General features: G+C 41.2%; 1 protein-coding gene across 12 annotated transcripts in view; it reads right to left on the bottom strand.

Moving 5' to 3' along the window:
- MICAL3 (microtubule associated monooxygenase, calponin and LIM domain containing 3) overlaps positions 1–20,376 on the bottom strand; it is a 167,904-nt gene that overhangs the window by 77,843 nt on the left and 69,685 nt on the right. For 11 of the 12 annotated variants that reach the window (XM_063395117.1, XM_063395126.1, XM_063395122.1 and 8 more), the window contains exons 3-17: positions 17,715–17,922; positions 16,250–16,366; positions 15,459–15,560; positions 14,749–14,904; positions 14,118–14,218; positions 13,300–13,557; positions 12,234–12,349; positions 10,824–10,950; positions 10,221–10,314; positions 8,941–9,088; positions 7,518–7,714; positions 6,489–6,601; positions 5,977–6,039; positions 5,093–5,266; positions 3,949–4,041 (exon numbers count right to left, since the gene is read on the bottom strand). In XM_063395117.1, the coding sequence (XP_063251187.1) occupies positions 3,949–4,041; positions 5,093–5,266; positions 5,977–6,039; positions 6,489–6,601; positions 7,518–7,714; positions 8,941–9,088; positions 10,221–10,314; positions 10,824–10,950; positions 12,234–12,349; positions 13,300–13,557; positions 14,118–14,218; positions 14,749–14,904; positions 15,459–15,560; positions 16,250–16,366; positions 17,715–17,922 (2,067 nt within the window). The remainder of the gene's footprint in view (positions 1–3,948; positions 4,042–5,092; positions 5,267–5,976; positions 6,040–6,488; positions 6,602–7,517; positions 7,715–8,940; positions 9,089–10,220; positions 10,315–10,823; positions 10,951–12,233; positions 12,350–13,299; positions 13,558–14,117; positions 14,219–14,748; positions 14,905–15,458; positions 15,561–16,249; positions 16,367–17,714; positions 17,923–20,376) is intronic. The other variant, XM_063395127.1, reaches the window with a different exon arrangement.

Below are 20,376 nucleotides of genomic sequence, written 5' to 3' on the forward strand. Positions count from 1 at the left end.
TTGTATCAATCAGCAATTAAACAAACAGCTTTTGAAGCAAGGTCCTACAAGCAGTTAAAGACAAAACTTGGAACTCTCCATAGCACAATTGGACTGCTCTCTTTGCCTCATGAAAAATTACTTATTGCTGTGCCTTAAAATGTTTAAAAATATCCATCCTGTTGACCTAATTACTCTTGCTTGCAGCTCATTACTAATATACAATTCAGGTCTCAGTGTGCTGTTCCCAGCTTCAGATCCTTCCTCTCTACCTTACAGACATTACAGCATCTCAGACAAGCTAAAATGCACTACATTCTATTAGAACAGAAATCCAGCTAGTTTATAGATAAAATAGAGATGTATCTAATAGTCTGCATATTACACAATGCACACACATGTCCCATTTCACACACCAGAAAACATTCCCTTCTAGTGCTGTACTCCTTGTCATGCCCAGTCTTTTCTCCCCATTTCTTGTTTATTAAAATGCCTTCTGCCTGATTTTTCCTTTCCTTCTGAGTTCTCACCAGAGCATTTCTGGAAATGGTTGCACTGGGAAAAAACAAGATGCTGTGTACCCAAAGCCACTGTTAGATAAATCTGTACAAATCTGCATGTGGTATAGAGACGTTACAAATGTTTATTACTGCCCTTGCAGATGAGCTGGCACTAACATCTGTTTGGGTGCTCTCTTCAACAAAACAGTTCAATAAATAATACACTCCTATCTCAAACAGATGCTACAAGCAGCTTAAACTAAAGCACATGCCTTTGCACTGCAGTGGATGAGAACATTTATATGCTTATATGAAGTCACTAATTTCTAACTGAAAGCATGGCAACATTCTCAACCACAGAGCTGCTCATGGATTTTCATCTGTTCATGGCCAAGTTTGCATTTCAAATGTCAAAATTTCCACAAACTTGCTTATTTTTCCACAGCAAATCGCAGATAAAGCACTGGTTAAATGCATGAAGTGCATGTTCAGTCAGTCCTCCAACAGAATGTCAGAATTCCATCTGACAGACACCAGCAGGCAATACCCCAAGGCAGACGCCAACTTCCCATCAGAACTGTGGGTCCAACCCAAACCATTTCCTTTGCAACCACTCTTAGGCTTTTGCAATATACTTTCCTCTTCCATGCAGTTTCCAAAAGACAGGAAGAAGCCAACCTGGCAATCACATAACTGCCCTTTTCCCCAAGAGAGGATCTCAACTTCATTCTGCCAGCTAATAAGAACATTAGGCAATCTGTGGTTTCTCTCAGTAACACCACCCTTTGTCCTCTTAGGAGATTTTTTGCTCTTCTTCAAAGCAGTCTCCAGTAGAAGGTATTTGCTATGTGATATATTCAGTCAGTAGCAGAAGTTTCTGCTCATGAACTTCAACACCTGTGCCAAGAGAAACCTTTCCCAAAGCTTCATGAACAGCTCTATCCAGCAAACATACATCCACCCTAAAAAACCTGTCAGAAGCAATACTAATCCTTTACCACAAGTGCAGGGATAAAATGCTGGAATGGCCTGCCTGGGGATGTGGTGGAGTCACCATCCCTGGATGTGTTTAAAGAAGGACTGAATGTGGCACTGGTGCCATGGTTTGTTGAGGTGTTAGGGCTGGGTTGGACTCGATGATCTTGAAGGTCTCTTCCAATCCAGTGATTCTGTGACAGGTCCTGGTGCTCAGCAGCACTCCCCTGTTGCCAGTCTGCCAGCAGGGATGAGCTATAAAGCCAGAGTGACCAGTGTCACCACAGAAAGCCAGTCCAGCACCATCAAAAGATGTAGCCTCACAGTTACTGGGTTCTGCTTGCCCAAGCAACCAGAACCAGGAATCTCAGCAGCCAGCCCAGGTACTGCTCCAGCAACAGCTTCCTGCAGGAGGGGTTTCTGTCCAGGCTTGGCTCAGTGGTCTCAGCTGATCTCTGTTCAGCCAAGAATAAATGGTTTTGTGCACATCCATGGCTTTTGAATGCAGGTAATCCATATTCTTCCCTTCCCCAGGCAGTAAGGAACCTTTGGAACAGGGACCCTACCAATGGGGTTTTGATCCTTCTGTATCCTGCAGATTCTGCATCCCTGAGACCCAGTTTTATATCTCTTCATTACAAAAGCACTGCAAAGCCTGCCAGAAATCTGGACTCAGGAATCAATCATCTTCTGCTGACGCAGTAAAGCCAAGGAAGGAAAGATCATCTCCATGTGTAACATTGAGAGGGAATCATCCACACAAGGCAATCACTGCCAGTGTTGAAGAAAACAATTTAAATCCTCTGAAAGTAAAACTGTTGCACAAAGATTTTTCTAAGATATGCCCTACACTGCTTCCTATAAAGAGATGCTATCAATGTCAAGGATGAGCAGAAGGATTTTTTCTTCCTTTCTTAAATTTTTTTAAGCTGTGTAGTGCAGGTATAAACAAGAACAAACAAAACCAAAAAACTTCTCCCTGATGAGGAGAAAAATCCTCAATAAAAACAGGAAATAAAACCATGTCCTTTTTTTTATATCAATGACAAAAGAATGACAATAAGAACTTTGGTGTTTCACTATAAAGGCTTAATTATAAAGCCTTCATAAACTTTCAGTAACAGGTTCAAATAGAAATCTCAAGGGTGCAGGAATGTGCTATTTTCCAAGTAGTAATACAAGGAGAGACAGCCAGTGCAATCCAGTTTTCCTTTTTCTAGCAGGTAATATAAGCAGTGCTCATCAACTCACTTAATACTTTACGTTTTTTTCCCCCCTTGCTAAGTATTCTTGAGAAATAAAATTTGCCTTAATCACGAATGATGTGAATCCATCTCCAAGCGCTCATTAACCTACAAAGAAGATTTTGATGAGACAAAAGGTAGAAGAACAAACACTGAGTCAGGAAACCAAAGCATCCTGACAGTTCTACTGACAACAGCTCCCCTGGGCTTAGGTCTTCTTCTTTGAAAAGAAATCTTGTAGATGGTGGCACCAGTCATGACATGCAGCATTAATTGTGCTGAATGCCTCAGACACGAAGATCACTGTGAATCCATATTCATCAAGAACAGCCAATTTCCAAAGCAGTGTCATCATCTTCCTCTTGATTCTCAAGTATGTTCTGATTAAACTACAGCCAGAAAGAAGTAGATGTTTCTCCAAATTATGGCTGTCAGCAAAATAGCTCTGAGCACTCCCAGAAACACGAGGAGGCCATTTGCACAGGGAAACAGTGGAAGCAGATGAAGCCAGTGAGATAAGTATCCTCAAATGTCTGAAAAGATCATCTATCAGAAGCCTTAGTTTTGGAAAGCACACGGCTGAAAGAAAAACAGCAGCAGTGACAATGGCCCAAATCACTGGAGAGAAAATAAAATTTGACACTTGCTGATTCTTCTGCTGTTGGTCCCTATTCTGAACCCCTCTGTGGAAGAAAACCTGAATTTTACTGAATTCACAGTAACACAGGAGTCTGCAAAGCAACAAGTGTGACAAATTGGCAAGGAAAGCTGCATTAAACAAAGTGTCATTAAAGAAAGGGAAACCACAGCAAAGTCTCCTGCAACTACAGAACACCTAAGATTTCACATAGTAATAGCAAAACTGATAACCAATTTTACTCATTATGTCAAGGAAGAGCTTTAATATTATAGATGATATGAAATCTTTTACCTTGTGAGTTTGCATAATTGTTTACACGTTTCCTTTCTTTCAAACAGAAGAATCTAGAAATTCTACAGCAAAAATTTCTGCTGCAACATCCATGAAAGTCTTGGTAAGTTGAAACTAGCACAGGAGGGCAGGGAAAATCTGGTTAAATATTTTTGAAACATTAAACCATGCATCATCACCAAAAGGAGACACTGGCTTTATTCACTGAAAGTCATTTAAAACAATGGACTCAGGAAGGTGCTGGAGGAGGACTGGCTCAAAACACAACAGTGACAGCTGGTGTGGGGTCAGTGCATTTAGTGAGAGTGAGTTTCTTTACCTGCTTCCACTGGGGAATGGGGGCAAGCCGGCCCTGCTCTCGTCTGCTGGACGCCTGGCTGTGAACACGCTCTTGGTAAGGCAGGACAGGTTGCTGCATGCGGGTTGTAGGGAAGGTGGGACCAAGGAGGAAAGATAAAATAGTGAAGGAAACTCAAAGAAAGCCATAGGAATGGAATACAGAGTAAGACAGACAAACATTTAAGGAAAAAAAAATAGAGTAGGGGGGAATTCATTTAGCGAGTAAAATATAAAAAGGAAAAAAACATCCAGAAATGGGAAACTTCACATATTTTTGGACCTTTCCTTTAATTTCATTGTTTCTTCAAATCATTGGCTGAGTATGCCAGCCAATGTGTAGCAGCTGAAGAAACATTTGACTGTGTGGAGAGACATCAGAATTGTGCTTATGTTACACCACTGATGCTGATGTAGGGTGGCACAGACAAACTCGACCTGCCTTTCAAGCAGCCAGGTCAGGCCCCACTCAGATGTGGCCGTGGCTGCACAGAGCTGGGCACAAGCTGTGGAGATGGACTGTGGCACTTAAACCACACTGAGCCTCATCCTGCTGACACTGCACTGCCAGCAGCAGCTTGAAGTGACTCAATCTCACTTCAAAGACAACCACCCTGCAGTTGCAGCAGCTCAGATCCATCCTGGATAACAAACAGGCCTCACTTGGAATGACACAGGCATCCTGACTGCCAAAAAACTCCCAGGCATTTATCTGCTGCACATACGTACAGGTACAAAGCTTAATCACAGTTCACAAGAACAAACAGATGTAACCTGATATGAAAATGTTCAAATCAGAAGTCAAATGGTTGTTCTTAAACAGTATAAGCAGAACATTCCTGGAAAGCTTTTAAAGAGCAATCGTGGTTATAAAAGAAACTAAATTGCTGGTAATGTGTTTGTGAAAGATTACATAATAAGGGCAATAACAGAGAAACTGATTTTTTTAGGAAGTTCTTCTCCACCCTGTGCTTGTAAATTTTAAGCTTTGGGTAAACTTCACTCTTCTCTAAGAGAGCCTCTGAAGTAGAAAAGCAACACTAGCTTCCAGTCTTGAGGAATGCATGCTATCATTCATGGTTTTTCTCTACAATTCCAAAACAAAGGGGTTTTTATCCATCTCCTACCTGTCTTCGTAAGTTTGAGGATGGCACTGGTGCATTCTCTTCAAACTTGGCCAGCAGCTGTGTTGCCATGGACTTGACTTTGTTCTGATTGCCAATGGCAGCATCGATTCTCCTCTCTGTCAGGGCACTCACCAGTGTGGGCCTTTCTTCTCTGTAGCTTCGGGGGAGGTCCTCCTGACAGTCAGTGACATCAAAATTCAACAAGATACAACCAGATCACCTTTTCCTTTCTACCCCTTTGCAGTCAAAAGTCTCTTATGCTATAGATAACAAATCTCTTAACCTCACTTGAAAGCTCAGATTTTAATTTCCTTTGGCAAGTCAAATGTTCTGTTAAACTTTATTTCTCTTTTCAACCTTACTTGATACACTTCCCTACCAAAAAGACCTCAGCTGAAACACCCCTGTGAACCCCTTGACATGAACCAAACAACAAAGACAGAGCACTGAATTTTAATTCACTTGTACCCATTTGGATACAAACACTGCATTTGTAAGACTGCCTTATGGGCATACTGGAAATGTATGCTTCTTGTACAATTCAAGGTTAAAGTTTAAAAATGCATCAAACTTCTGACAATACTGCGTGACTTTACTGAGAATTTTGAGTGCTGATGTCCTCAGCAAACCACAGTAATTTGCAATAAAAACAGTATCAGGGAACTGAAACATTTCATTTGTTATGTAGTATTCTTTCACAAACATTAGTAAAATATTTGCACTAAAGAAACCATGACAGTGTAACCTCTGAAGAAGAATTAAATTTTATCTAAAAAATCCTATGTAAACCCTGCCTGGATATTAAAAAAAATGAAAGAACTGAACTGGGAAAACGGTACCTACCATTTATTTTGCTCCCTGACACCTCTCACTGCAATACTTACATCCTCAGATTGGCTGGTTTTTCTCCTCTTTCCTGCACCATCCAGTTCCTTTTCTTTTTTGTCCTGAAAACAGAAAGAGTAGGGAAAAAAAACCCAAAAATAACTCTCATACCTCTCTGGGCTGAGATAAATGTCATCAGTGCACGGAATCAGTTTAGTTGCAAAGCTTATTTAACTGTCAGTGCTCATTCTCCATTTAAGAAAATGTTTTTTTCCTAGACACTCCTTAGGAGATTCTTGCCTCCAACTGGACAATGCTCCAACGCTTTCAAACCACTGAAACCTGAGCAAGCAGCTCAAAGGAAATATATGCCCAAATACTACCACAAGGCTAAGTTTTAAAGTTTTTAAGACTGAAATACACTGCTGAGAGTACACACTACAGATGCAATCTTGCAGTCATGAATTCCTGTACTGTCCCATACCAAGAGCTGGTGAACCAGCTCCCCCAACAACCACTACCAGGTGCATTTTTAGTGGCACTGGCAGGCCCAGTGTCCCAGGGCTGTCACCTTGGGAGTGCGCTTCCGAGAGATGCTCTGGCCCAGCTTGCTGAGGAAGGAGATGGGAGACTTGGTGCTGGCAATCAGGGCAGCCTTCTCCTCTGCATTCAGGTCCAGGCTGTCTGTTAGTGAACACAGGCAGAAAAATCCCTTTTTCTAAAAATCCCTTTTTGTTTTCCATCAATTCTTTTTTCTGTTGTTAAATACACAACTGAAGGACTCACTGATTCTTTGTAACATAGCAGCATTTTCTTAAATTCTCTGTACAAAATGTCTAAAGTCTACAATTAACACCTTCCTCAGCTATTCTGCTTTTCCACCTTACCCAAAGCAGTTCTTTCAGGGTTTATACCCATAACAGATACTGTGCTTACACTATTTACTTTCTTATTTCAAAAGCATGATTTAAAGAACATGAATATCAGTATTCTTAAAAAGACTCCAGAGTTTTAGAAATAATACACATGACAGACTGTATTTTTTAAGGCTATTAAATTTAATTTTTCCCCCTCACCAGAGAGATACATGTGAATTGAGGTCATCAGTACTAAAGAGCTGTAACAATATTATCAATATGTAGAGGCTGGCCATATTGATTTGGGTTAGGTAATGACATCTTTCAGTTCTGATCAAAGATGGTTTTTTCCTCATCGGCCTGAAGTTAGCATCACCATTCACAGATGATAAATATGTAAAAAACTCAGCTGCTGTTTTCTGAAATTACCTGTTCAACAACTATTAGCAAGGCACTTAACATCAGCTAAGACAAACAAAGTATAGTAAGAAAGCAGAAAACTTAACAAGTAGTGCTTGATAAGAAGTGAGTTAAGAACTTTTGAGGACATTATTGTATATTAACTCCTTCTTTTGCTCCTGCTGCTGCTAACATGGTCTTTACCAGCACCAGTAACATTTTGTGTACAGCTGCAGTGAGTGACTGCTCTCTGTTCATGCAGAAGCAGCATGAAGGCAACTGCAGCACACAAATGCACCCTGGAGCAGCCTTTAAACGTGACAGAAGTGCCCCAAAGTGCTTACCACTAGAGGGGATGGTGTCTTTGAACATCTCATAGAACTGTGTCAGGTACATCACCATCGACAACTTATCTGGCTCTCCAACAGATGCCATTTCCTTTCCAGTCATAATGGGACATATTCCAAACTCCTTCTCAGCAATGTCAAAAGCCAGCTGGTTATTCTTCTCCACGTCGTGCTCGTCCAAGGAATCAAAGTCTCTGCAGAGGGCAAAAACAGGCCTTGCACAAAATCAAGTAGAAACTTGTCTTCTGAAAGAACTCAGACATCCATCTTTTTTTTTTTTCCCCACTTGAAATCTTATTTTTATTTGCCACCAACATGGCAAACTTGATGCTACTTAATTACAGTGAACTTTGGCTCAAATACATTCTTTTAAAATTTGTTTTCTCTTCCTAAAAACCTAGACTTTTATTCTTAAAAAGCATTATGCTCTGAAATACATCTCCACTTCCTCCTTTGCTGGAAGATTACACATTTTCCCCTACATAAAATCTTCTGTGTGCTTTGAACTAAATTAAATCTTGACTTGTTTGTCCCTTTTTCTTGACTGATCCATAGTTTTGTCCTGCTGGCTTTTTCCAAAACTTGTCTAACTACATAAGAAGCTATGAGAGAGAGTTGCATGAACCATTTTAAAAGCTGTTTGAACCCTCCACAAGCTATAAAGCTGTTAAACAGTGTAGCTCAGGTTAACTCAAATACACTAATACAGAAGTAATTCAGTGCATATGGACTGGAATAACTCCATCATTTTTCAATGTGTTTTACAGTGGATTATATCTTCAAGTACAGCTCTAGAATTTACTTGTTCTGACATCCCTTTGGGAACAGATTTCAGATTAAAGTACCAGAGTCTTTGCTACTGTCATTTTTTCCAGCCAGTGTTTTCCCATTCCAGAATCTGGACACTGTTTTACCCAATCCACACTGAAGAGAACACCTCTGCCATTCACCCAACCAACAAGTCACTGTGCAAACAGTAAAAACCTCTCTATTTAGGCTGTGGGTCACTACTTCTAGAAAGAGCAGCCTGAAAACCTTTGGAAAGAGTTGGTCTGTTAGACAGGAAATTTAAAAAGGACTGTGCAGAGACTTGTTCACAAGAGATTTAACTGAAGCTATGAACTGTTCCTTACTCACTTCAGACATAAAATCTGTCAGTCAATAATGCTTTCCAGTCAGTACCAATTTGAAGCTTAATTCTGCCAAATCATCCAGAAGGGAAAATGATAACACATTTATTTCCAAATTCATCTGGCTATCACGACCTTTCACTCTGTCACTGAATCACTGGACATTGGTTTCTACCAAGTTTAATTGAATTCATTTCAAGCCATTTCTTAAGTCACAACTCCATATTATTAGTTCCAAACATGACTAATTTCCTGCTCTTCCCAGTTATTTGAAGCAGCCAATTACTCACATTAAGTCAGGACGGTATCTGTGGATAATGGCACACAAGGCTAAGCCACTTTTCCATGACATTGTGAGATCTGTCACATTAACACCAGCATATCCATCAGTCTGCCTCTGGCACCAACTGAGCAATTTACTAGAGCGAGCTACAGACTCTGTAAAAAAAATAGCACATTTCAAAATAGAAATGCACAACAGCTCAAATTCTAAATACAACACAAACCCCACAAACCAACAAGCAAATCCTTAATGTAAAAAGCAAGCTCCTTCTACAATGGGTAACGGAGGACAGGATTCTTATTTTCATTGAAAAACACTATCATATCTATTTTAAATCCAATAAAGTATTTTTAATTTGCTGAAAAGTATCTAAGTTGGAACTTGCCAGACTTTTCATTCTAGCCATTGTAAAAGAGCCCCAGGAAATATAAAACAGTTGCAAAGGCTTGTTAAGTATGATCAAAAGGACATACAGCAGCAATGCTCTCTAAGCCCAGATACACTGTTTCTAGAGGGAGAACTGCAAATGTACTTCTGTAACAACTTCTTCTCCCTTGAAAACTTTCCTTTAAAAGCACTGACCTATTCTGACCTTGTCTCAGCAGAAGATCTGATGAGATTACAGCCTGAAGGGACATGGCTGCAGGGCAAAGAGCAGAGACTACAATTGTTCAGCAGTGGAAGGGAGGCTCAGCAGCAAAGAGCCACTCCGGGAATCCCAAAACACTCTCTGGGCACCCAAGACAAGGCGTGCAAAAGGAAGAGTCTGACACACCCCTCAGGGCAGAGACAAGTAGACACACACTGAAATGTTTATCACAAGGCATCTAGCTCTCAGAACAATGCAAGCAAAGTAGAGGTTTCATTTAGCTGAGAGATGAGATGAAGAAAAGGAAAGCAGGAACCTGCAAGACTGCACAAGCAACACCTTGTTACATTTGTAAGAGTTCTGAGTGTACTCTTAGAGTGAACTCAGTCCAGGCTTCTGCACTTTAAGCAAGGACATTGCTAGAGATAAATGAGGTGAAAGAACTGCCTATACAAACAAATATGCTTAGAAAATTAACATTATTATAAGGCAAGGGAAATTAGGTAAACAAAAATAAATTCCCATGTTATTGGAAACTTGAAAATTTGTAAGCTCAGACTGTTGACAAAACAGTTGCTGGATATATTTCCTAAAAGCAGAGACTGGTGTAATAACACCCTACAGCCCTGCTGCTCTCTAGTTCCTGCAGTGATCCAGCTCCAGAACACCAAAAGGAAGAGGACAGCAGCCAGGCCTACCATTCCGAGTCAGCTTTGGTGTCCTGGAGTTCACAAAGTTCTCGATCTCCAGGTGAATGTCTTTCAAGTCTCCTGTATTATACAAGTGGCGTACCTAAAATGACACACAAAAATATATTTAAGATGATCAACATGTCACACACCCCAGATACACACAGAAATAACCAGGAGACAATAAGGAGACATCTTAAGGTACAAAAATGAAGATAAGTACGTGTAGATAGCAAAAATCTGACCCCAAGAACCTCACAACAGCAAGGATCAGCTCATCAGTGCTGAACAGTCCAGCTGACTGCTGCTGCTCAGTGGATACCAAATTGCAATGACAGACTGCTAGACTGGATTATTTCAAATAAAATGCACGTGCACACATAGAAAACACAAGTTTATAGGTTTCCCATATCATTACATCACAGTTAAAATTATCAAAATCAAACCTTCCTGAAAAGGAATTTGCTCAAGTACAAAAGTCTGCTCTTGACTGCCTTTCACTGCTTCCATGTTACACACACACCACTCTGAGTTCCCAAAACACTGGCCCAGCTTCACGTGAGGAAAGACCCTGCAGCCCACGAGCCCCCAGCAGCACCAGGTGAGGTTTACCTGCTGTGGCCGCAGGAAGTTGACGTTGATGTTGGGGTAGCGGGTGGCAGGATCAATGCTGTAATGGCTGAAGTTCTTACTCACGTTCTCGGGGGTGGTCTGAGGCAGCAGCCTATAAATGCTTTCCCTTGGGAAAATAACACACACAAAAAGTTTGGGGTTTTGTTTTGGTTTGTTTGTTTTGTTTAGGCTTTGTGGTGGTTTGGGATTTTTGGTTTGTTTTGGCTGGTTTGAGGTTTTGTTCTGTTGGTTTTTTTTAAGAGATGTATCACTACTACTATGGCTAAGTAAACTCTGGAGAGATAAACACTCAAATCAGAAATCTAACCACTTCAGACACTGCATAGCTAAGAGTCAGCATAAGCATATTAAAATCTGCATTTTAATATAACTTCAGAATTCCAAAGGAGGGACGAGAACAATAGAACAATACACTAAGTGAAACTGCTGCCCAGTACAATAAAGACACAGAGACACAGGAAGGGCTCAGGAAAAGGAGCCACCAAGGGGCCTGGAGCATCTGCCCTGTGAGAAGAGGCCAAGAGAACTGAGTTTATTCTGAGTTTATGTGGAAGAGAAAGCTCAGGGAAGATCTTACTGCTGTCTAAAGTGGCTCATGGAAAGGTGATGGAGTCCGGCTTCAACAGCAGTATTATTTTCCTCACTGCTTTTTTAAATTCAAACAAATGGAATTTTAAGTATGAATTGTGCCACTGTGCAATTTTAGAAATTATGCTATTGTTCCTGATGGTCAGAAGCTGCAGTTGAAGTTTCAAATAAGAGCTACAAACTGTTGCTTTTCCTTATTCCATCTTCCAGTTACCCGAGTTCTGATCTCCAAGAGAGCACCCTGGAGTCACCAAAACAACACTCAGGCAAAGCTGATTAAAACTGCAAGAATTCAACTCTTAAAAGAGACAAAATGCTGTTTGGCTTACATGAAACAAAGTGACCAAGGACAACGTGAAAAATAGCAAGTCACAGCTACCTTAAAAGGAAATAATAAAAAGTATTCACAAGATAATGGGAGATGGCAAGATTTTTGTATCTGGTAGTTGAAAGGCATCTACATCTTCATCTGGTTTGCCATTGAAAGGCTGGTGACAGCTAGTCAGGCTCACTTTGTCCATGTAATATCAATAAGCACCTAAAAATAAGATTCCTCATCTAATCTTTTAAAACTAGAACCAGCAATAGCAACATTTCTTACTTCTCTCTATACTTCAGTTTATCAAATCCTTTGAAATTTGTTTTCCTTCAATTGAATTATACCCTCAAGCACTCTCTAAAAACAGTGAGAGTCTGTATCTCCCATCCTGTTGACATATTTGTACTAAAAGAAACTGGAATGAATGATGAGATGTTGGAGGACTGGACTAGAACTGCAAATGTATTCACTTTCTCCATTACCTCTCTGCAAGAACTTCCAAAGGACTAGCTCCGAGTGACCAGCTTCGTACCATCCAAGCAGAGTCCATTGCAGCCAAAAATCCCCTGGCTATTCCAGTTCCCATCGGCCAAAACGGCTGATATTACAGGTTACCAACAAAAAACCAAACAAAAAAAGCAGAGAAAGGAAAAGCATCACTTAGGGAAAATTTTAAACAAGTATCAAGTACATATTCAGGCAGTAATCTGCTGGGAAATTACAAGTCAGTAATTAGCTTCAAGCTGCAGTCCCACAGGTTTAGAGGAAACCAGATGTATGGTGAACAGCTCATGAGCTCTCCCAAAGCCAATGTCTATTCCCAACAATAATTCATAGCCTGGAGTGCCTTAACAGCTTCTCTTCAAGGCAGTACTTTTTAACCAACTACAAAATGCTAATTATTAGCAGGCCTACAGTAGGTTCTGTAGAGAGTCAACTTGTCCCAACAAGAAGCAGATGGAACAGACAGAACTTCAGAAAAAGCTCTGCACACATTTTCTTAAGCGAGATCATCACCACGCTAAAAATTCTGTTTTCCCAACACTCCCACCCTTCCTTCAAACCTCCCACTTTCCTCTACAGCAAACAGCAGCTTTCCCTGCAGCAGCACTCCCAGTGCTCCAGGGATGGTGCAGAGGTCTGTGTGTTGCTCGGAATGCAATAATCAACCACACAGAGGCAGAGGTCTTCAGTGAAAGCTGCTCCCCACCGAGAAAAAGAGAGCCAGCCTGTTTATTTCTTTCCTTTTATAATTTTGTGGGTCTGAAAGCACATTGGCTCTTGGGGTTACTACCCCTTCACCCCACTGGCTGTGCCAGCTGTCAACCAACATTGTTTTCAGGCTGGAAATATGTAAGCAAAGGACAGTGAACAAAAACAAGAAAGGTTGTTTGTGTTCCAAAGCGTGAGAAAGTGAAAGACTGACCCTTAATATTGCAACAGTAGCTAAAGAACTGACTCCATCTTACAAGCAAGTAGAAGGCTTTAAAAAATCTCAGAAAAACCAGGGCAACAGTCTGTGCTCACTCCGAGCAGGTGCACACCAACCTCGAGGAGGCTGTCCCCGACCAGCGCCACCAGGAGCTGGTGGCCGTTCTGCTCGCGCACCAGCGCCGCGTTCTCGGACGCGTACATGCACGTGAAGTCAAACATGGCCACGTCGGGCTGCCCGTAGTGGTTGATGGCGAAGTCCAGCGACGGCAGCTGCTGGTTCGTGGAGAAATCCGCTGCTTCCCTGGCGTAGTTCAGCAGAGCCTCCTGGTCCACGTTCTCCCGGGACAGCAAGACCTCCGTGTCAGCGTGGTCCTGCCAAAACCAGCAAAGGGAAAGGGCCATGGTCAAACCCGTGGGTTTATTTTAGGATTGGTATATGTGGTAGTTGGCATTAGAATTCTGACAAATCCACTCAAACAAATTTGCCTGCTGGTTTCTTTCATTCCTGTCTGTGTTAATGATTCCAGGAGAAAATCTATAAATCTTTTATTGCAAACAGTAATCGGTCCTGCTTGCATTTCTGACTGGGAAAGGGCTAAGAAACTTTTGAGCGCTTTTCATTCCCATAAAATGAGGCAAGCTCAACTAAGCTATCAAATGTGTCTTCAGCATATTTTATCTTAGTATGAACACTACAATGGGAGACAAATTTGAAAAGGACAGGTTTTGTAACACTCGTCTGATGGCTTAAAATACTTCAGAGGGGCATTAACTGCCTTTTAGAGCACAATTACATTCATATTCTAAAATAACAACTGTATAACAACATTATGTGATGGAGGAAAAGCACATTTTGCTGCTTTCACCTTAGCAAAAGTAAACTGTCACCACAATTTTAGCTTACAGAGAACACCGGAGAAGTTAATACCCACATGCCGTATCACTCCTTTATCCAGCAAGCTCTGCTTTTTGGCAGTCATGACAAAGTAGTGCGTATCATCTTTGTAGTAGACAATGTTCTCCAAGTCAATGCCTTGTGACAGAACAAAAGACATGGCAGTGAAGGAACAAGTCAGGAGTTATGTGCAACAGAAGTTCTACCTGAAGAAATTAAATTGACACTGCATGGTTAGAAAAGTCAGAGAGAATGCCAAGCAACTTTCTCCCATGCTCTGGGTGACTTTAAAACCTGAATTGTCAACAAAACCACAGAGAGCACATTTCACCTGCATAAAGCTACCTCGTTTAAAATAACCATTCATCATCACTCTAAGGTTTGCATTCAGATGTGGAGTGCTACAAAGCAGAACTCTGGATTCATGACCTCTTCCCATTTAGGGCTTTGATTTCTTGAAAACCATAAGTAAGTTCTCCACTTGTGAGCCCAAATGACACACACATCTGCTTTTTAAGCACAACAGCTGCAAAACCAGGGAAGTCAGAGGCAGCAATGACTGCCTTGCACAAGGTGTTTGTTTCTCAATTAAACACAAATCTGAGCTTCAAAGTCGTAATAACAAAGACAAACAGCTTTCACTGGAAATCCGTCAAGCACTGGCAAACCTGTGGCGTCCCGCAGATCCTGGAAGAACTTCTGGTTGAAGATGAAGGCCACGCCGCTGATCTCTTCCACTTTGGCTTCAGCTGTGGTGTTGCGATTGATGAAGTTGGCTGTGATGGCAATGGCGAGTTTACCGCGGAACTCTTTCCGGCGGAACCCTGCGGGAGGGACAAAGTGGCAACGCTGAAAAGCAGACACACCCTCAGAGAAGGCTCAGTATGCCACAGACAGGGGCACTCACAAAGTAGAGAGAGAAGGGAATTGGGGAGTTACAAACTCCTACACAGAGGAAAGAACGATTGCTTCATCAGAAAATTCAGTGTTGTTTAGGGAGAAAGCTCCCCACCACCCACTCTCTCATCTCTGCTCCCAAAGCTGCAATTTCCATTAAAAAAATTCATATGGGATTCTCTGTTACACAGAATAATATTTAATACCTCAGTTGCTACATCTGAAGGTAGGAGTGATGACACTACTGAACTAAAGAAAAAATGTAGGAAAAATTATGCAGATCAAAACCTCTTATGTCTTAGTTTAGAGGAAGAAAACAAAGACCACCCATGTCTTTGCTACAAATTGGTTTTTACATGGACTTTTAATCTCCTTATCACTTGTCAAGTGTCTTTCCAGATATGGATTAGCATGTTAAAAGCCACTTCTGTTGCAACAAATTTAAGTTCTGTTTGAAGGTGAATTCTGGACACACCATTACCTTCTAAGGTGTTTCTCCTGCCATCCCCTCCAATGATTACTTCAAATTCATACTCAGACACTGGATGGGTTTTGGGGTGGACCAATGCACGCCAACCTATTCCTGTAGATAAACTCCAGTTAATGACAACATAAATTACAATAATAATAGAAAAAACTAGCTAAAACCAGTTCTTACCATCAATAAATCTTTCAACATGATCAGTCAAGAAACCCTGCAGGACAGCTACACTTTTGACAGGGCTATTCCTGAACTGTGCAGGAATTCCACGTGAATCAGAGGCAGACACAGCTCTGCTAAAACTCCCCTAATTCCTTTAAGGACCACTACAAACTTTTCCACTACCAATACAATTAATAAAAGGGCAAAAAACAAGTAAGCTTCATCTCCTGTGGTGATCAGAGAACAGGTTTCACAGTGATACTAAAAGCATAACAAGGATCATTCACCAATACAAATATCCTCAGTGAATGAAAGAAAGGGATGTTTTAAAATGTTATCAGAATGTTATGTAATAGGCTTAAGCATTTTAGAAGCAATTACAATTTACCATGCCTTGGTCTATTTCTGTGTAGTCCTTCTGGTGACTTTTTTTCATACAGTAACTAATTTGGATTTGTCACTAGAAAAAACAAATCCTACTAAAAATCCAAGCAAAAATGGATTAATAACTGTTCTTATTAATGGAGCACGTGGACAGGGCTAAATGTCACAAGCAGAGTTGAGGAGCAGGAGCCTGTGTATCCTATCACAGCCTCCCCCTCTCTACTGCCTCTTTCAGTGCTACTTGCTTTCATTCTCCTGGTCCTCCGGAGGGTAAACGAGCCCCCGAAACTCCACGTTGACGTGGATCTCTATTCCCAAGATCAAGGCAACCTTCAGAAGGATGAGCTGGAGCTGACGGATACCTGCAAAAAAAGGCAGATGATAAAGAAATAAAGAAATAGAAGAAAAAGGGAAGAGCACAAGTGCCCACGTGTGTCTGTGGGACATTACTGATACCCTGATTTAAAGGGCAGCTGCTATTTTTCCTTCCCCACGGTGCTCCCAGCACTTCATCCAGGCACCACTGGTGTGTGATATCACAGCATGCTAAGAAAACTGAACACAGCTGAAAACCCAACCCTTTTCAAAGCATAAAAAGTAATTTTTGGATGTTTCAGTCCCCTAATCAGCAACAAGGGAAACGATCAGGACATGAAAGGCAGGAGAGGGAGGGAAGACAGCACAGGCAGGACTGCACTTGTCACAGATGGCAAAGAGGCACTGGATTAGCCTGGCTGTAATACTGACCTGCACCTCCATCCCAACACCTCTGGGTTACTGAGGGCATAGCAAGCTCCTCACCACCTCTTTGCTCTTCAGGTAACTTCGGCAAGGAGAATGAAAATTACAGTGTGCAAACTCAATTAATTTGAAGGAAAACACCTTACTGTTGTATTTCAGATACTGAAATGAAAAAATCCTTCACTAAAACACTAGATTTTAGCTATGCTGATACACAAAAAAAGACAAAGTGCATGAAGACTGGAAGAATAAAAATGAAAAGAAATTAGAAGGAAAAAGCAATCTGCCAGATGGAAGTTATGAAGATCTTCCATTTTTACCATGTGTTGCCAAATTAAAAAAAAAAAAGAGAACACAGGCTGGTGTGCAACACCTGGCTGTGTCATCTACAGTCAATTTTGGGGAAGAAAAAAAAAGGAAAAATAACTCCTAGCTCCACCAAAGCATTCAGCTTTCAAAGGAGACTGATTTAACAATTTAAAAATCATCAAGATTATTCTCAAATGTAACACACAAACATCTATTTAATCAAAACGTGTTTTCATCACTCTTCTGAAAATTAACAAAGCCAAAACCATTCCCTCCTTTCTCCAGACTGAAATTCACAAGAATGTTCAAACACATGCACTAATTTTTCTTTACAAGTTGCTCAAGAGAAACAGAATAATGTGGCAGCTGCAGCAAAAAATAGAAAAAAAATCCATTAAAAAGAAAAAAGGGTTTGAGCTTTAAGTGTGCTTTTCAGTGTAGGAAGAAGCTATGCCTCAGGAATGTCTAAGAGATGACAGATAAACACTGCATGTTTTAATCTCGTGACGAGCCCAGAATGCACGATGCAAAGGTAACGCTGATGTGTCCCAAAACAGCTTGAGAGCAGGGGCTGGTGTGGGCTGAATTCTCATTACCCACAGCCTCACCTTCCCCCCAGGAAGGAGCAGCCCCGTGTGCAGCAGCCCTGGCTGTACTCACTGATGTGGTCTATGGATCCTGCACAGAATTTGCCGTAGAATTTCTTGGCGCCGAGGCCCCGGAGGTCGTGGATGGTGAAGGGCCAGAGGTGCAGCACGTTGTTGCGGGAGAAGGCGTCCCTCTTCTCGATGACCACCACCTTGGCTCCCAGGAACGACAGGTCGATGGCTGTGCGAAGGCCACAGGGTCCAGCCCCAATTATCAGACACTGCAAAACAACCGGCACCAGTAACGGAGAGTCCTTGGAGGACATGGGCATTTCTGAGCAGCTTCCCAGCACCCCACTCAGGAATAAATGCTCTTTGTCTGAAACATTAGCTGAAATTTCACATCAGTCCTTCTATTTCTACCTGCCAAGTTCTGCCACTGATGTGGTTAAAGCAGTAACCATAACTTGAAAATAAAGTATATTGCAGAGCAGTGAAAAGATTCAGGGAGCAGGCAAGTAGAACCGTGTGCTTGCAACCACTGCTCTAAGAAGAGCTGTCAAATCATACCCTCCAAGCTCTATAACCACCTGGAGAACAGCAATATTTCTGAAGGCTTCTCCCTCCTACATTACATTTTTTTTTCTTAAACAAAAAAAATCAAAACAAATAACCAAAACAACCCTCAAAAAACAAAACCAAAACCAATGACAAGTTTTCCTCTCATCTTCCAAACCCTGAGCTGGCCTTTCTTAAGACTATCTTCAGTAGCATTGCAACAGCTACAGCAGATAAACACAAGGCACTAATGTTTTTATAAACACCATCATTTAGAATAACAGAATAACACAGTAGCCAAGTCAGAGCACTCTAACTTATGCCTTTGTTGGTACTTTATTGCTTCTACTCCTGCAGCAAAGGAGACTTCAGAGAAGTAAACATCACGTAAACACAACCTCTGTGTGACCAGACAGATCTTTTCTCCAACCTAACCTTTGTCATATGAAAGCTCTTTCACCTTCTCTTATCTTTTTCCACTCTACTCACAAACACCATCAGATGCTAATAAACAACTCGAGAATGTAAAATACGTGCGTGTCTGAAGCTGAAGTACCTTCTGAGAACAGAATGATACAGCAAAATACTTTCAGATTAAAAAGCCAAGATAGTCAGGAGACACTTCTCACCCACAGAAACAGAGGTCCAGAGAGAAAGTGTTGGTATGTGCAGTCACATAAATACAGTACACAGTCCATTTTGTCGTATCATTATTGCACTTTGATTTGCACCGAGTAAACCAGAGACACGCAACAAAGACCTTGTTACAGAGGTGGCTGCTGCTGCTGCCATGTGATTCTCTTCCAGATCCTTATGGCTTCACAAGAAAGCTCTTTGAGAAATTCTCAAGTATGCCAAAATTGAATCATCAGCAGTGTTCTGATAAGCAACCAATCCCAAGAAGCAAAACTCTGTGTTCAGTGATCATCCCCATCTATTTTTACAGGCTGCCACATCCTCACCACTTATTCACTGGGGCACAAACTCTGCAAGCACCGTGAAACTGCAAAGGTGAAGCCTGAATGATGGAAAACCAGCACAAGTTACAGCAGTGATGACATAGCTATTGACATACAAATTCCATGTAAGACTTCTGAGTAAGGTAAGTCACATAAATCTCAGGGCAGAGATCCAAGTCTAGAGAAAGGGAAGGGAATAAAAACACCACTGCTGCTTTAGTGGCTCCAGGAACCTGAAAGCATTTAGGACAAAAGGCACACCCGACCTCTGAGCTAATAAATACCTAAATAAAACTGTATATTGAACAGGTGTCCATCCTGTAATTTGCTATAAGGGATCCTCAATTAGGATCTACTATATTCTTCCAGTTTAATATTGCTTTCTTTGTATGTAAGTGTAACTCCCAAAACCACCTTGCCTTTTTTTTTTTCTTTTAAACTTTACAGAAAATTAGCTCAGCATATCATACTCATCCAGGTAATAATTTTGCTTGGCTGACAATTACAATCTTCAAAGAGCCTGGATTTTAATAAGCAGCAAGAACACACTGAACTGGGTGACTTTCATTCTTTGACAGATATCCACATATACAATATTTACGATGGAGTACACAACAGCAAAGGAATTGTACTAAAATCAGACTATCCAAACTCGGGGTTCATGCAATAGTTGCCTGCAATTTTGTCACAAGAATTTAAAAGGTTTTTTTCCTCTCTGTCCTTCCTCCCTGCCCTCATAGTAGGATGTTTATTCTAGATGTTCTCAATCTAAAATATTCAGGTAAGTGATTTACAGTTAAAGTTGCCTTTTTTTAATACCATCGCAAAAACATTAAATAATGTTGTTATAAAACATAAATTCCAGGCACAACTAAAAATAGGAAAGATTATTTTCCACCTCTGATGCTTCTTCCAGTTTCAGACATCTCATAAAAACCCACCTCCTGATCCTCTCAGTCAGCAGTAACTCCCTGACATGCCAAGTACAGCCAAATAAAGGCAGCTACTGTAATTCCTTGTTCCCTTTCCCCTCAGTGACTCCAAGCAATTGCTGCAACTCCCTGCACCGAGCCTGTCTCAGCCCTCAAAAACACTTCTTGCTCAAGATCTTTCAGACAGATTATATTAAGTTTCCAGTAACAATGCCATGGTAATGGAACATCAAATGCAAACTGAAATGCTGTATTCTCTGCATAACCAATGAAGAGAGAGCACCAT

This window comes from Prinia subflava, chromosome 4 (assembly GCF_021018805.1).
Source record: "Prinia subflava isolate CZ2003 ecotype Zambia chromosome 4, Cam_Psub_1.2, whole genome shotgun sequence".
NCBI lineage: Eukaryota > Metazoa > Chordata > Aves > Passeriformes > Cisticolidae > Prinia > Prinia subflava.